The following is a 17871-nucleotide window of genomic DNA, read 5'->3' as shown; positions in this document are numbered from 1 at the left end:
AGGTATTAATTACCCAACGGGTGTTGAGCCCAACTTATTGTCGTCCCTTCACCCTTATCTAGACAAGTCATACAATTAACAAGTTGTTATCAAGCTATAAACCGGCCAAACATGTCACAAACTAGATAAAGAACATAATAAATAAATTAAACAAGTTGACCTTGTATAACATTTACTTAAACATATAAACCATGTCAACCAAAACACAACTTGTTTAAATACAACAAATCAATATGTCATTAAAAATGTTTTTCTATATATATAGTTATGAGTCAAACTATTTGGTCTCTAGAAACCGAGTAGTCCTAACTCCAAAAATATCAATGAATGGGTTTCTTCCTCAACGCTTCCTTAATATTAATATTTTAGTGCTGGATTCACTCTCACCCATCACCTGTCTGAACACAACAACATAACGAATCGCACTCTATTATGCGCGTGTTATTCATTTCTACACAGATCCAAAGATAATACGTTAAATTATAACATCAGATCTCATCTGCCTATAAGATTCTCCTAATTGGTTCCCACCGTCTTATTAAATTAGGGTTCATACCCAATTGGGTTTTTGTAATTCAACCCTTAAAATGGTTAATCTTGAGCTTAATTGAAGTGGGTTTACTGTAAAGTTCGTTAATTTTGAGTTTATTCGGTAATTTGGTGGTGCCTACCAAGTGTTCGACGAGATGCCGCTGAGGATCATATCATCAAATTGAGGGCTTTTTGGTACGCACTTATTGAGTTTTGAATTTAATTTCTTGCTATTTTGAGTAATTTGATACTTTCTATTTATGTGCTTTTTACTTGGATTATTTTCACCCAAAATTAGTAATTTTTTTATGTATCTTTATATGATTTATTAGTGTTTCAAATGATTAATAGTTGTTTGTGGAGTCTGAAAGTCTTTGACTTTAATTATGGGTTGGGTGATTTTTGATCTTGTTGTAGGATACATCATACATGACCATCAAGTGATTGATTCGGTTGCATATTATTTTAAATATTATTACCATTTTGTACAAAAATGGCAACACCGGTTGAACCGCCAAACGGGGTCGGATCGGAAGGAAAACATTACTTTTCCATGTGGCAGGCGTTGTTTGAAATCGACAATAAGTATGTGCCGATCAAGCCGATTGGTAGAGGCGCTTATGGGATCGTTTGCTCGTCCGTTAACCGTGAAACGAACGAGAAGGTTGCGATAAAGAAGATTCATAACGCGTTTGATAATCGTATTGATGCGTTAAGGACTTTGCGTGAACTTAAGCTTCTTCGTCATCTTAGACATGAAAACGTTATTGCTTTGAAAGATGTTATGGTCCCGGTTAATAGAAGAAGTTTTAAGGATGTTTATTTGGTTTATGAACTTATGGATACGGATCTGCATCAGATTATTAAATCATCGCAAGCGCTTACAAATGATCATTGCCAGTATTTTCTATTTCAGGTATGTTAACTTGTTGGATATGTTCTAAGTGTTTAGCGGATTCGTATATTTTAACTAGTTATAGATAAAATCAGGGTAGCTTTACACAGTAGTAACCAAGTTTGACATGTGTCACACTAAAGTCACTCCACTTTTATTAGCTGTTCCAGTCCTATGTAATTTTTTTTATGAATGTTAAAAGAATTTAATATTAAGCGAGGCAAATGAAAGTATGAAACATATATGAATCTTGGTTACTATATAGTGAATTATTATTTTTTTTTTCTAATTTGACTTTAATTTAACAGGTATGAAACTTGGTTATCGTATAGTGGAATTTTTATTTACAAATACCTCCTACTTCAAGTTAACAAAAATTATCACTTACTAGTAACAAAATTCGTTTATGTTTCATTTGCCTCAATTTAAAAAAAAAACATTTATAAAAAAATTGCATATGATTAGATTTAGTGGAACACTATTGAGTGAATTTTTCCCTAAAAAGGTGATACATTATGTGAAATGAAAGTAAACAATTCTTAAATTGGTAATTTTGTTTTACTCTTAATTTTTGGATGAAAGTGAATTTTGACACAATGAAAATGAACTAATTAAATCAAAGCTCTTTTTTTGGCCTATTATCGATTAGAGAATTTAGCTTTTATGAATCGCTATCGTTTAGACACTCGGTTCTATTAGCGTTAGGCTTGTAAACGAACCGAACGAACACGAGCGGAGCTAGTTCGTGTTCATTTGTTTAAGTTTTACCGAACAAAAGATCGGACACGACCAATAAACAAATGGGCTTTTCTTGTTCATGTTCGCTTGTTAAGAATAGGATGTGTTCCTTTGTGTTCGTTTATTAATAATGTAAATGAACTGTTCATGAACGTAAATGAATGAATCATAGTTATCAAATGCGTTAGGCGCACTCAAGGCGCATAGGCCTCACCTGAGCCTAGGCGCAAAAAAAGCGAGGGCCTGAGGAAAAAAAAGCGCACTTAAATGAAAAATAAAAAATATATATTGTATATGAAAAATAATACCTTTCTTCAAATAAAAATAAACAAAAGCTATCATATAACATTTAATATCATCTAACTAATACCAAAAATTCTAAAATAGTTAAGATTGACCTCTCCAAGATCTAAGTTTCAATAGCGCTCTTTGTGTTTCTTTTGCTCGGCTTTTATCTTCTCGTGTTCCTGGCATAGACAATGCCGAAGCGCTCATCTAGAAACTAGAAGCGCATTTATAGAGCCTCGCTTGAAAAATGTGCCTAGTCGCAAGAAGCGAGGGCTTTTAATAACTATGGAATGAATATACATGAAGTAAAACTGATTAAAATTCAATGTGAACAACAATGTATTGGACCAAAAAAGTTATTCAAACTAGACTAAAAAACGCAAACTAACAAGCTTTAACAAAAACAAACGTAGATGAGCGAATGAGACATGCTTTCATGTTCATTATATAGCTAAATGAACACAAAATTTTGTTCATGTTCGTTCGTTTATTAAATAAACGAACTTCGCGTCGAATGGTTCACGAACAGTTAATTGAATGTTCGATTCGTTTACAGGCCTAATTACAATTGGTATGAAACTGATTATATGATCTAGTTATCACGAATTCGATCATATTAATTGCTAATTTCATGAATTCTAAATGTAACACATATTATTTCTTAGTTATTGCGAGGACTCAAATATCTCCACTCAGCAAACATCCTCCACCGAGACTTAAAACCCGGAAACCTACTCATAAACGCAAACTGCGACCTAAAAATATGCGATTTCGGGCTCGCACGAACACGAAGCAGTAAAGACCAATTCATGACCGAATATGTCGTCACCCGTTGGTACCGGGCCCCAGAGCTTCTTCTATGTTGTGATGATTACAGTACCTCAATCGATGTTTGGTCTGTCGGGTGCATCTTTGCTGAACTTCTTGGCAGAAAACCGTTATTTCCCGGGACCGAATGTTTAAACCAATTAAGATTAATAATCAACATTCTTGGAAGCCAAAGAGAAGAAGAAATCGAGTTTATTGATAACCCGAAAGCAAGAAAGTTTATAAAGTCGTTACCTTATTCTCACGGGACTTCGTTATCTCATTTGTATCCGCACGCGCACCCCTTAGCGGTTGATTTATTGCAAAAAATGTTGGTTTTTGATCCGTCGAAGCGGATCAGTGTGACAGAAGCGCTAACTCATCCATACATGTCAGCACTTTATGACCCGAGATGTGATCCGGCAGTTAATGTGCCGTTGGATATGGATATAGATGAGGATTTTGGGGAAGATGTGATAAGGGAAATGATGTGGCAAGAGATCCTTCATTATCATCCTGAAGCGGCTGCTAGTTCTGATTCATAGGTGATGCTTACTATCATTATTATTATTGGGTTTTTGTGTTTGGAGCATTTTGTTTTTGTTCAAATAAGCGTTTCATAAAATGTGTTGTTGGTTATAAACGATTCGATTCCCCCACGAGGTTGTTATCGCCTCAAGGTTATGCTGTTGTATATACGCATGTTTTGTTTCATGGATTTTTGTCATTGTTGTACTTGTACACTAGTTATGGATACTTAAGAATGATTAGATGCTTGTTTTATTGCAATAATGATCTTGAATTATGCGTGTGTTTGACAATAAGGATGTATGGCATATGCTTGAAAGTTAAAATATGCTTTAGAATGTATTGCTGGGTGATAAACCCAAGCCTTTAGGTGGGTAAATATCAACGACCCGAACGTGACCCATATATTTATTCTATTCGTGACGTGTTTTGGGTTGACATGTTTAATGTTTATTTGCAAAACTGAACAATACTTAGTGACTTAGTATTAATTAATTAAATCAACTAACAACTCAAGCTCAAATGTACATTTTTGTAATGAACATTCTTTTAAGGAGCAAATTAGTTATGTATGTATTTAGTTCACAATTAGAATCTAATGTAAAATACACATCTATTTTAAATTTTAAGACTTTTATCTCTAGATTTAAGTGTAAACTTTTTTCACGGGTTAACAACTTAACTTATTTATTTAACAGGCCATGTCGTATTGAGTTGACCTATTTAATAAACGTGTCGAGTTTAGACGTGCACAAAAAAACCGGTTCTGAAACCGAACCGGTGGAACCGACCCGGAATCGGTTCTAGTTCCTACCTGATGGACCTCATACCCGGTTTAGGTATTTTTGTACCCGAATTTCATATCCGGTTCCGCTAATTGTATTTTTCAATCGGTTAGTTGCCCAAAATGTGTGTATTTATTTATTTAGTGGTGTTTGGGTCATGTAAGGAATTACCGACACTATAAACATACTTATTCTGTCAAACCAAGCACCAACTACTTTTCTTATGTTGACCACTCCCCCTAATCTTCTGTATCGTCATAAGAAAAAAAAATCTTTATTTGTTATTTAGTTTTTATATTAAAAGACTATTTTAGAATATTATCTGTTGTTTCTATAAAATGAAAAGAACGTTATTGCCATAATATGTTCACGAAAATATTGTGTGGTCCTGACTTTATGAAATTACTACTTTTTAACTTTAAATGCATATATTATTAAATACATACATACATATATATATACATACATATATATATATATATATATATATATATATATATACATATATATATATATATATACATATATATATATATATATACATATATATATATATATACATATATATATATATATATATATATATATATATTATTTAAAGTATAAAAGACAAAATAATTAAAAATATATTTAAAGTTCAATGAGAAATAGTGACATACACAAACAACTAATTATCGTTTCTATTTGTTATGATGCTCCCAATGAACGTGACGAAACGGATGAGTAAGAAACCGACAGTGACACAGTGTGATTATAAGTTTTTTGATAATCAAATTTTATGATTAATGGCTATATGTGTATAAAAACCAATTAATAAAATCTAGTGAAGATTAGGACCATAATTTATATTTATACTTTCCATAGATTATGTTATGTGCCAGAAAAGCTTTAGTTACTAATTTTTATAAGTAGGGTAATCATTGTTTATTATTGTAGGGATTTATTATTCTATATAAAAGCAATTGCAAATATTTTATTTGAAGTAACATATTATTAGAATTTTATATTGAAATCAGCTTAACCCACCACATTCATTTTTTCCAATAATCAAATTAATTGAACTATTTATACATGAAATTGATAGCATATGAAAACATGGATAGTGAAACAGATCACTTTGGTAGCAAGGACCGTTAAGACTATCTGTTGTAGTTTTACCTTAAATTGGTTTGCTAGAATGACACGTTATTGACTTAATGCCACATAAACAGTGATACTTTAACTAATCTACACATGGTCATCCTTGAGAATGCAAGGGCCATCGAAGGCCCCACGCAAGTAAAAAAAAAAATGGCCCTTCGTGAATAAACTTATATAAAGAAGAAAATCACTAATAGAACGATAAATAGATCATGTTTTACCATTTTTAGTTGGGGTTTAGAATTAATTATGGGTTTTAGTTTATAAAAACTAGCAGGTTAAAGCAATTGACGCGTGCTTGGATGAGTTAAAATAACCATTTTGACCGCACTTCCATTGTTAGCCATCCTTTCAAATAATACCCAAAATAGCCACCTAAACTGTCGAATCTGACGTTTCTTCATCAGCCGCCAACGGTTTAGCTCTGCCAATCGATGAAACTCATGCGCCTGTACAATCTCGCCATGTGTCAACGTCTTTGGCTGTCCGACGGAATTAGAGATGGATCTGACGGAAGAGAAGATATTGGATCTGACGGAATTCTCTATCTCCCCTCTTTCTCTCTCTAAACATGACAACTTACACACCCTCATCTTCATGTCTTCTTCAACCTCCCAAAACACCAACGTACTCAATCTCTCTCCCTATCTCTTCTTTTTCTCTATAAAAATGAAAACCATGAAGAAGTTGAAGATGAATAAAAGGTGGGTTTTTCATTTTTAGAGAGAGAGAGAGAGTTTGAGTTGGTGTATTGAGGAGGAAGAAGACGAAGTTGAGGGTGAGTTTTCATGCTTAGAATGAGAGAGAATTCGTCGGATTCATCTTCTCTTGGTTACTAATAAACGTTTGGGTGTTAGCCAAGTATGATGAAATACATTTACGAGATATATTTGTAAAGTATAACCCCCATAACCAAAATTTTTACCCAATAACATTTATCTTGACAAAGTAAAATGTAACATATAAAACTATTTTTACTGAATACAGGTTTTGAGCGTCAATTGTTTGACAAAAGCTCATTGAATAACAAAAACATAAAATAAACGACTTGCTAATGATTAGTTCTTTGCCCGAGTGTTTTGAGCTTCCAATCCTGCAGTCCCTTCTTGGAATCTTCCAAACGTCTGTAATTGAAACAAAACAAGTGTCAGTTTAATCTTCATGATCATGAGTTTGTAAGAACACACTCACATATCTTGTGCCAAGTTGCATTGAAGCAAGCATTGTGTCCATCAAAAGCGACATGAAAAAAGGACTTGATGTTTTCCTTTGCGTTGTCCATAAACTCAGCTTCATCGGATCTATTCCTTGTTCAGTATTTGGTATCGACCAATGATATCATCGTCTACTCAGGAGTATTTTCGGTATTCTCCTTTTGTGGACTCATTATTTTCTCCATTTAGCGTATGAAAAGGGTTAATTAATGCAAAACTTCACAACTCAGTATTTAGATTAAAACATACATCGTTTCTATGACATATAACGAGTTAACCAATTTTGATTTAAACTCGTATTGACACAAACCCAATTGAAATTTTTGATAAAAGTGGTTCGTCTCAACTCAAATTGTATACATGCGATATAGTGCATAAAAATTGGCTTTGGTTCATCTGAAACTTTTGTGCTTCATAAATCATACATCATGTAAATCATGGTCCGGTTATGCATGCATGCATGCATGTATGTAAGCACAAGTAGGAGGTGACGTTAATCATGTTCAAACTTTTAAATCGTGACATATTTTTCACATAATAATAAACCAATTTGACATAATAACTAATAAAACGGTTCATATTATCATAAGTTAACAGATTACATAAAAGTTCAACAGCAGCCCATTAGTTTCTTTTAATCATAAACAAACAAACACAAGATCTAGATATTCAAATCATTAGTTAACCCTTCTACAATTCTTCCTTACTTCACCTTTGTTACCCGTAAGCAGACGAATATTCCCCATTTTAACCATAGACCGCGCAAAACGGTTAAAGAAAAGCATGCGATCATCAGCAAAATCCTTCACTAACTGCATAGGTGTTCCTAGATTCCCGGACAAAAGCACTTGGTCCGAAGTAAGAAGACCTTTTCCCGACATAATGAGCTTGAAATACGTGTTGTCAAATGTTACGGGTGATGCAAGGTCTAGCGGTGAAATGTTATTGTCACCTCCGGTTTTTGGGCATACGGCTTTTAAGTCATGGTAGTAGCTTCTTTCTAGAGTTGAGTCGGGTTGGTTGTTTCCATTTTGGTTGTATAGTCGTTGCTTAAACGTCGTGCATCGTGCCATCCCTAATGTATGAGCTCCTGCAAATATATGGTTTTTACTAGCGGTGTAAAAGAGCCGAGTCCGCCTCGCTTTGAGCTGAATTTCTAAAGCTCGAGCTTGGCTAGGGCCTAATTCGTGATTACTTTGTATACATTTTTAATTATTTTTTATATATGTTTTGATTACAAATTTTATATATAACAATTACTATATAAATATATATTCAATATACTAAATAGAAACTATATAAATAATACGTTCATTTAGGCTTGCGAGCCAACGTGAGCTCGCTTGGCCCAAGCTTATTTATTAAAAAGGCTTATTTTGAGGCTTGAGCTCGGGCACAAACTTGTTTTTGCCCAGTTCGTTTCAAGTTTTTAGGGAGCTAATATCGAATGACTAACAAGCGGCTTGGCTCGTGTACATCCCTACCAATCGTACATCATAAAAAGAAAGCATGTTAGCGCGATATTTATATAAAAAAATAACTAACCAGACAGTGAGACTAGATCAACTTCATTAAGGCCTTGACGTTTAAAAAACTTAACAAGATTTTGAATCGTTGAATTCGGTGGAGGAATGTTGTTATTCGACCCATTAAGACTTGCTTTCTTCGAGTCCCGTCTTCCTAACGGTAATTCCCAATTCGGGCCACCACTCTGGCATATTTTTGACAGTTAAAGTTAGTTATTTCTCGAAGCGAAAAGGGTATTTTAGTCAAAAAAATATATATTTTCGGGGTGGGTGCTTACTAGGAAAGTGGAGCCTCGAGCCGCAAGGGCAAGAATGTCCGCACAAGAAACCGTCTCAGGACATGCTTGTTCGAGTTTAGCCTTGATTTGATCAATCACTTCAAACCCGCGAAGAGAGTTTTTGTTCGGGCCCGATTTCTTTTCACTAGCAAATGTTGGATGATCATCCAACAACACAGATGCATCACATCCCTGAAAGATTGTTAAACTTTATATCGTCTATCGCGATACAACTTATTTAAAAAGTAAAATAAGATTAAAAACTAGTTAACCTGAACAAAGCAGTCATGAAAATGAAACCTGAGCAAAGAAGCAGCCATTCTTGGGTCCTTGGAGATTGCGGTTTTAAGTACCGACATGACAATGTCGTTCGCTTGAGGGCAAGATTGACTGTAGAAACCTGGGGAGAGTCCTGAAAACCTTAAACCGCCGATAGGGCGGCTAACACCACCTCCACCACCATGACCCCACCCGAAACTGAAGCCCGGGTAAGCTGAGCAGAAAGTGGAGGATGAGAGTATAGCAAGAACTATGAGAATAGCATTCATAAGTTTGAAAGAAGCCATTGATGTGTAACTTTTTGTGATATGATTGCATGAATATGGGGAGGTAATGAGGTATATATAGAGAAGAAACCAACCACTAAATAAACAAACAAATGGGTCCAGTAGCACACGAACAGTTTGGCTCGTTTACACCCCTAGTGGGAAGGGTTGCTCCTCCTAAACAAGCTCAAACCAGAGCTCTAGCCTAAACTAAGCTTGTTTAATAAACGAGCCCGATCTTTAATTAAATGGCTGAGTCCATTATGTATATAATTTTCATTTAATATATATCTATAATAATAATTATTATATATATGATAAAAATAACTAAATAATATGCATTATGTTATATATAATTTATTTTAATTGTAGATATATATAAAACATAATTGAAATGTATATAAGTTAATTAATGAATACAATTGGCCAAGCTCAAGCTTGAAAAACTATTGAGGAGCCTAACTCGATCTTTAGATATAATTAATTTTGAAACGAGCTAAAGCACAAGGAAATTAAACGAGCCGAGCTCGAGCATAGCCGAGTTCTGGCTCGTCTCGACTCGTTTACAACGCTAGTTTCCTCTATCCCTAAACAAAAAGAGGTTACTCTTGGTTGCAGAAACCAACCACTATTGTTACCAAATCCTCCTGATTGGGAAAGTGGTTTTGGTTAACATTGTACCTGTTACAGAACACACACACACACACACACACATGCATGTGCATCCTATGTTAGTATGTCATCATCATTGGCATAATCTGTTAAACAATGATGGAGTAGGTGATCAACATCTTGTTTTAACATCAGTACAAGGTACCATAATAACTGAATCTCTTGGACCAAGTCTATGATGTGTTTTGGGTAGTCGAAAACGCGTTGTTAGGAACTCGATCTTGTTTGACCAATGACTAATTCGGAGAATCTTCATGTATGTAAATGTTGCATTTTAAAAGATGAAATTTTCAATCTTTGCAATGTGGTTATAAGGTTTATGCTTGTTTGTTAAATATTAAAAAGCCTAAAATCTCTTTTGGCCCGAATTCCCGAAATAATCATTTATCGTCAATACTTCCTGCAACTGCAAATTAGTTCGCGTCAAGAACCTTTAGGCGACTATCTGCTCAAACATCAAATTTTCGCCTCTCAAACTTTTGGGTTAGTCTATTACCTCCCCCCTAGACTGGGCTATGCGGGTGATAAATGGGTTGGGTTTGTAAATTGATTGGGCGAACCAGAAAATATAACATGAACCCAAACACAACACGAGTTTTACAGGGTAACACGGACACGACTTGTTTAACCTGAAATTATATTTCATTCTACTTTATTTGCATAGTAATACTCTAATATTACAAATTTATACGAAAAATACAAATGTATAGACATATATACGATTCACTTATACAACCATCAATATGCGAAACCTCTAGGTCAGCCTGTTTAGCTAAACGCATTAGCAGGTTCGACGCAAAACCAAGTTGTACACATTTAGACTAAACTCAAACCTACAAATTTAATGACAGGTCCGTATCATGTCAGATATTCACACCTCAAGGCCAAAACAGCAACTCTAATTTAAGCCAAGATTGTGCTTTTATTTTGGACCGACAACTTGAGTGTTTCTATTTCACCTCATTTCCCTTGGCATTGGACGCAATCAAACCACATTTTTAACCGCAGATAGTTTGGGCTACATTGGTCTTTTGAGCCTACAAGTCTACAAGTACAGTTAGCGATGGTAGACACTCAAAAACTAGTTACATATTCTATATGAATTTAAGCTTCAATCATTTCTAAATAAAAAATACTACATAATGATACAATGTAGCTTCATGATGACAATGCCGATACTATGCACAAACGAAAGCTACAAAGTCAAAAGTCAAAGCATGTGATTACCGAAAGAAACCGTTGGTTTACACAAGCCAAGGTATATATATACAGATCATCTTCAACTCTTCAAGGGTCTCTCTGCAATACATATTACTGTTTGAAGTAGCTTTATAACAACACACCATCTTCCAAAGAATCTGGAGATCGCGATACACACGTTTGTCTCATTGGTGTCAAAAGCCTCGCGTAACGAAGAGGAACATGCCCTCTGATTAATGTCCCATTTTCTGTGTATTCCTAAAAGAACATAATTTCAAGAAATAATTTAAATATAATTTATATGCCGTAAATAGTTTTTAAGAAACGTTGAAACATAATTAGTGCGCACTCACAGTTCGTTCAACCATACCGACTTGATGTATGGTGCTTAAAAGTTCTCCTTTATCAAATTGGAACCAAAGCTTCCACCCATACCATACTATCCTGTTAACATACACATACATTATATTCAGAAACTTAAATATACAATTCATAACCGAGAAAAAAGTCAAGTTTAATAAAGTCAACACCTTCAGTTTCTCCTGTACCGCGTTACAGAATTCATCCAAACCACTGCCTGTTAGAGCTGATATGCAAATTGTATCTTCAAGATCCTTAGCTTTTAACTTTAACTCTTCTGGATTAGTAGCCTTATCCACCTGTTTCAAAACAAATTCTTAGCATCTAATTCTTCTATAATTGATAACAAAAATAGATAAAAAATAAAAGACAAAAGAATATCCAGCTAGAATTCACCTTATTCCACACCATCAATTTGGGAATCGTAGAAGCATCTAGTTCTGATAAAACCTTCTCTACCGCCTCAATCTGCTGTTCCGCCAGTGGATGACTGCAATAGATAATAATACTTGAGCATAATTCATAATATAATAATTGTTTTTTTATAATAAAAAACATAAACATAAATAATAATTGATGTGGTGATTGCCTGACCTTATATCTATCACGTGCACCAAAAGAGCCGACTCTGCTATTTCCTCGAGTGTTGCTCGAAATGCAGCAACCTAAATTGAATATATTTTGAAATTAAATATTAAGAGATTAATACAATCTAACAAAAACATTAAAACTCACTAGCGTTGTTGGTAGCTTTTGAATAAATCCAACAGTGTCGGTAAGCAGAGACTCCTTTCCGTTCTTCATCTACGCATTAACACATTTTGAAAATAAACCTTAACACTATAACTAATCACTTTATAAATAATATTATATATAAAATAGAAATTCAATAAATTACCAACCTGTACCCTCCGTGTGGTCGGATCGAGTGTTGCAAACAACCGATCCTCAGCAAGAACATCGGCTCCAGTCAACTGATTTAAAAGTGTACTCTTTCCAGCATTCGTGTACCCAACCTGTATTAATAGAAACATGTCACGTAATTAAAATTAGTAATTAAAATTAATAGAAACATCGTGTTTGGAGAATCAGCACGTGTTCATTCCATTTGCCTTCGACACTTTTGGATCCCTAGCTCCCGAGGCGGTTCGCTTCTTGGAGCGGGTGCAGAAGGTGGTCCACAGTGACTCGCAGAGCCCGAGGAACCAAGGATTTATATTTAGTAGAATAGGCTTTGCGATTCAAAAGGGGATAGCGGCGCAGCTTGTTGCTCGCTTACCCATTATCCAGATGTAGTTCGGTTTGTGTTATATATAAAAGGATCAATATTATCTGAAAAAAAAAGAATAAAATTACAGAGTTGGATTTTAGTTTTTGGTTCTTACCAATGACACAACTGGCACGGGTACCGAAAGACGTCTTGTACGATATTGCTTCCTATGCTTTCTAACGGACTCCAAATCTTTTCTAAGAACACCAATCTGTTAAAAAAATCATGTCAAACTAAAAAACACTTTATCTTTACTAATATTGTAAAAAGGAAAATTCCTTACTTGAGTGCGTAAAATACGTTTATCCACTTCAATTTGTTTCTCTCCCATACCTTTGACTTGTCCTCCTGATTGACGTTCAAGATGTGTCCACATTTTTGTTAGTCTTGGTAACTGGTACTCCATTTGCGCCAATGCGACCTGAATATTAATTTAGATAAAAACTTGTAATACAATCTTTATTAGTTAGTTAAAGAATAGTTTTCACTAAATTAAATGATATTATTACCTGTAGAGAAGCTTCACGTGTTGCTGCTCGCTGGTCAAATATATCAAGAATAAGAGCGGTACGATCACACACTCTAACGTTTCCACCAAACGCCTTTTCCAAGTTCCGTAACTGACTGCACTTTCAATCAAATATAGCTATTTAGTCAAATAATAGGGATTCAAGGAAAGAGTTTTGCCCGCTGGCATGATCACTAACCCTGGAGAGAGTTCATCGTCAAATATTACAGTTTCGACACCGTGAGCATTAATTGCAGCTTTAATTTCTGCAACCTTGCCGGACCCGATATATGTCTTTGGGTTTGGAGTAGATAATCTGCATCATATATTGAAAAACTGTCATATGATATGGGAATACATATGCCAGCATAATAAGATAATCATTTAAAAAAATGTTACTGACTTTTGATAAGTGGAATCAACAACCATGAGTCCAGCAGTGTCGGCTAACTGGGCCAGTTCTTTGAGTGACTCATCAATGCTGAATAACTCCTCGGTTAAATCTTTACGTGCAACACCTACAAGGTAGGCTTTCTCTTCAAAAACCTGATAATAATGTTAACTAATGTTCAATAATTTACTCTAAATCACATTTAAAACTAACTTGATGAAAGTTGTGGGCCAAATCGCTAACTACGGTTTTGGAAAATGGCAAACCAAACCAGCCGGTTTTAGCAATTTGACAGTTTTTGCAGTTATTTTTAAATTCATTAGCTTGTACTAGTACTTTTAAAATGATAAGAATGGTTCATGAATATAATACATATACGTTCATATTCTAAATAAGTCAACCAATCAATTCAGGTCTACCTAAATATGCCAACGGGTCAAAACGGGTAACTAGTAAAAAAAGCTTGTTAACTTAAAAAGATCCAAATGGGTTAGCACCACCCATGACCACTGTTTGTCTCCACTATCGCGGCCGCCATTGACAGGGCCCGTTTTGACCCAAACCAAATTAATGTTTTTTTATAAATGACCTGAACTCATTTTGCTCAGCCCATTTTGACCCAAGCTTGTTTTAACCCGTGACCCAAATTCACCTGATGCACCAAGTTTGCATGCCCACAAGTAACCACAAAACCACATATATCTCAAACCAGTTGAATTAGACGGTTTCAATAGTTAATGAACACCCTTACTACTATATAGCACCAAACGGCAGACAATAAAAAAGTATACTTTCAATCAAAAAAACACCTTCCTTTCTGAACCCATTTTCAAAGATACAGATTATAAAGTCAAGAAGCGATCTGATCACTTTCTAGCCCATTTCGCATTTGTGAGATGTGATCAATTCTCAAGAAACCAACACGCCAAGATATAAATGTAAAGTTCCCTTTTTTAACAAAGATATAACTTTGCTTACACCTATAAACGAACGCAAATACCTAACCGAACAGATCCCTTATACGTGAAGCGGGTCACGTTCGTTTGCCATTATTTTAAACAAACAGTTTACAAACATAAGGGAAAAGTTAACATACAAAATGAATTAACATGCTAACTGTGATAATTAAGTAATGTAATTATATATACAAGGACTATGTTGTAATTACACTACACTATAATTACACTACTTGATTTGCACGTTTAGCACGTTAATTTAATTTGTTTTTTATCCAAACCATACAAACATAAATGAACATAAACCGAGAACTCGATAAATTAATAATATTACAAACCTCTCTTCCGTTTCGCAGCTTGAACCGATTATTATTATCTCCCTCCTCCTCACTATCACTAACTCTCTTCTTCACAAACTTCTTCGCCGGAGCAATTCCAGCGTCTTCAACCACGCCGTCGTCGGAATCCGGCAACTGGGTCCCAACGGAATCTTCCGTGACGTCATCGGTTGGTGATAAAACACCGGTTCCTTGCTCTAAAACCCTAACTGTCGGATTAAACCGACGGTGACGAGTATTATTATTATTATTATTATTATTATTATTATTATTATTATTATTATTATTATTGTAGTTTTGGATAGATAACCCAGTTGTGAAATTAAGCTTCCGATTGAAGTCGAGTTGTGTGGAGAGTGAGAAAGGTTTAAGTGGTGAGTGAAAGCATAAACTCATTATTAATGGTGGATTTGAAGTGGCTTTGGTTGGAGCTTTATCGTCGTTAATAGCTTCCGGTGACGGTTGAAACATCAAATATGTTTGTTTTGCCTCGAAGTTTTTGTTATTGTTCTTTACACCCCTTGTCCATTTTCGAGTTTCGTTTGTAGTCAATTGGGGCGGTTTAGATAGCTGGTGACTTGAAATTCGTTTGTTTTGTATACGAGTTGAATTCGAGCTTCCAATCTTAGTTTGTTTTAGAATTTGAGATGAGCATGGAGGTTACTCGGTTGTGCTCATAAACTACCTTAAACACCGACTAAATAATTAACTTATAGTTGGAATTCATGTGATCTTAGAGGTTACTCGGCTTTGCTCACAAACTACCCTAAACACCGACTAACTAATTAACTTTTAGTTGGAATTCATATGCGAGTATTTTTGTTTAATAAATGTTAGTTTTTTTTTATCTTTATATATGTTTAATAAACTATTAGTTATACCATGCTTAAAGAAATAGTTAATTTAAATTAGACAATGTGGTATAGAAGCTGCCCAATACCTTTTTGGCCTCTTTCACAGTTATGTTGAAATTTCTGCAACATTGGCGTGGAAGTGGCTATCCACCGTTGTTTCGCATCAACAAACCGAGCACAATCACCACTACCTTCGTTGTTGTTCCCTTCTTCCTCTTGTTGCCTTCACCTTTGTCCCCTTCTTCCTCTTGCTACTTTCACAGTTGTCCACTTCTTCCTCTTGCTACTTTCACAATTGTCCACTTCTTCCTCTTGCTACCATCATCGTAGTGTGGAAGTCCCACCATGTCAATTTCCCTCATGGAAGCTACGTCATCTTCCTGCTAGCCTAAGTGATGTGGTATTTAGGCCACATAGTCTAATAGTTCCAGTAACATTAAGATATACAGTTTCTAAGTAATTTTTCAGTTTTAATTTGATACAATGTTTTATCTAGTGAAATCAATATGATCCTACATGTGTGTGAAAAGAATTAGAATTTTTAAAAAGCTTAATAAGATTTTCCTTTTTTAGAGTTTTATTAGTTTCATTGTAGACATTTTCGTTTATTTGTTTACTTTTATGTCGTTATCAAGAAACGTGTCTTTCAAATTCAGAAGTTGCTTTATTTGCGTATGCATAACAACCATATGGTCGTAATGAACACTTATGCACACACACACATGTGAACCGTGTGTGTATAAAAAACTTGTACATTGTGCATAAGAGTTTTTTTTTAATTTTCATTTTCACTTTTAACCCTGAATTTTTCATCTTTTACAACTTTGTTACAAAACATTTTTAATTTTTAACTCCATGTCCTAACATTTTTCTACTTTCAATTTTGGTTCACAATAATTTCTCTTTCACATTTTCCGTACAATTCTGTTTGAATCTTGCGAGTTAACACACTGCAATATCGTTGTGTGGTTCAACGATTTTCGTCTATTTTTTCACGTTCAATGTTTCGGTCCTAAGTTGACTTATTTATTTTTTTTCCTATGTTTATGTTTCAATCTAACTTTACATGTTAAGACACCACTACGGGTGTTCGTTGTTGAGTGTTTTTAATTCTAGTATTCATTCGGTTTAACAATCTCGTCACAAAGCAGGGGTCCAATGCGACATTTCAACGCTACATATTTCAATGTTTTACGTCCCAACTGCAACGAAAGGACCTTGATACTAGTTTAAATTATAAGTTGTTGCTCTTAATTAGTTTATGTGCTTAATAGTATTATTCCATGCACGTGTTGAGTTATGCACACTTTATGCTAATAAACTTATATTACGTGAGAATATTATTAGATTTCGCATAACATGTTTAGGCCTCATTGATTTAATTCTCACTAAACGGTAACATTACTTATTCATGTGCTCCTTTTAGTTAAAAATCACACGAATGCATGTGATACTTAAGCCAAACATTTTCTAACGACCATAAGCAAAACACCTTTGTGTGTAGATTGAAAGTTTGCATTGATTCTCTTGATCAGGTATTTAGGTTTTATAAGATGATGGGTTAACAGCCAAACTCAACGAGGTTATTAAATTCGGATTAAATTGCAAGTGAAGTGAAACTACAAGGACGAAAATTGAAAACTTGAAACTATTGGACTAAAACCGCATATTTGGACAAATCACAGGGACGGAAACCGCACTTCACTGAAATAAGTATTATAATAAAGAAAAAGTAAAAAGACTTTTCTACCCCTGACTTAACGATTAAATTTAATAGAGTTAGTGATTTGAATGTAACTAACAAGAATTGGAAAATGTGGATGGTCCAGATGAAAAAAATAAACTTTTTGGACTAAATTCACATTATTTGTCAAAACACAAGGACGAAAATAACACTTTACTCTAATTTCTTTTTAATTTTTAACAAGGGTACACGCATGCACAAGTTATATATTCATTATGTTCCTTTTGACCAGACTGTATGGTGTGGTATTGTAACGCACACTGTTAGGAGCGGCTCGGGCATAGGGCGATGTGGGCGACCGGC

General features: G+C 34.7%; 2 protein-coding genes and 1 pseudogene across 3 annotated transcripts; 1 reads left to right on the top strand and 2 right to left on the bottom strand.

Annotated features, from left to right (window-relative positions):
• The first annotated feature begins 334 nt into the window (after window positions 1-334).
• LOC143569275 (mitogen-activated protein kinase homolog NTF3-like) lies at window positions 335-3864 on the top strand. Its single transcript, XM_077055236.1, has 3 exons — window positions 335-726; window positions 949-1447; window positions 3118-3864. Exons 2-3 carry the CDS (start codon window positions 1025-1027, stop codon window positions 3802-3804), a joined length of 1110 nt encoding a protein of 369 aa, XP_076911351.1. The 5' UTR covers window positions 335-726; window positions 949-1024; the 3' UTR covers window positions 3805-3864.
• Window positions 3865-7469: 3605 nt separating this feature from the next.
• On the bottom strand, window positions 7470-9297 carry LOC143569266 (peroxidase 9-like). Its single transcript, XM_077055227.1, has 4 exons — window positions 9003-9297; window positions 8731-8922; window positions 8472-8637; window positions 7470-8016 (listed from the first exon to the last, which is right to left on the bottom strand). Exons 1-4 carry the CDS (start codon window positions 9294-9296, stop codon window positions 7604-7606), a joined length of 1065 nt encoding a protein of 354 aa, XP_076911342.1. The 5' UTR covers window position 9297; the 3' UTR covers window positions 7470-7603.
• Window positions 9298-11052: 1755 nt separating this feature from the next.
• LOC143569265 (uncharacterized) lies at window positions 11053-15366 on the bottom strand (annotated as a pseudogene). The gene is made up of 13 exons (XR_013141708.1): window positions 14971-15366; window positions 13689-13831; window positions 13485-13601; window positions 13287-13401; window positions 13061-13198; window positions 12893-12988; window positions 12410-12523; window positions 12243-12311; window positions 12102-12172; window positions 11904-11997; window positions 11678-11806; window positions 11501-11591; window positions 11053-11405 (listed from the first exon to the last, which is right to left on the bottom strand). The product of XR_013141708.1 is annotated as an uncharacterized LOC143569265 (transcript).
• Between the last annotated feature and the right edge of the window lie 2505 nt (window positions 15367-17871).

The sequence above is a fragment of the Bidens hawaiensis genome, unplaced genomic scaffold (assembly GCF_021521415.1).
Source record: "Bidens hawaiensis isolate Kalapana, Puna unplaced genomic scaffold, B.hawaiensis_p1.1 tig00024437_1, whole genome shotgun sequence".
Lineage (NCBI taxonomy): Eukaryota > Viridiplantae > Streptophyta > Magnoliopsida > Asterales > Asteraceae > Bidens > Bidens hawaiensis.
Note: the sequence above shows the minus strand (reverse complement) of the source record. Positions and strands in the feature narration are given on the sequence as shown.

Coding starts and splice junctions, on each gene's coding strand:
- LOC143569275 (XM_077055236.1), top strand. CDS start 1,025: ATGGCAACACCGGTTGAACCGCCAAACGGGGTCGGATCGGAAGGAAAA. Junction 1,448..3,117: donor GCCAGTATTTTCTATTTCAG/GTATGTTAACTT, acceptor ATTATTTCTTAG/TTATTGCGAGGACTCAAATA.
- LOC143569266 (XM_077055227.1), bottom strand. CDS start 9,296: ATGGCTTCTTTCAAACTTATGAATGCTATTCTCATAGTTCTTGCTATA. Junction 8,923..9,002: donor TTCATGACTGCTTTGTTCAG/GTTAACTAGTTT, acceptor ACAATCTTTCAG/GGATGTGATGCATCTGTGTT. Junction 8,017..8,471: donor TGATCTAGTCTCACTGTCTG/GTTAGTTATTTT, acceptor ATATATTTGCAG/GAGCTCATACATTAGGGATG.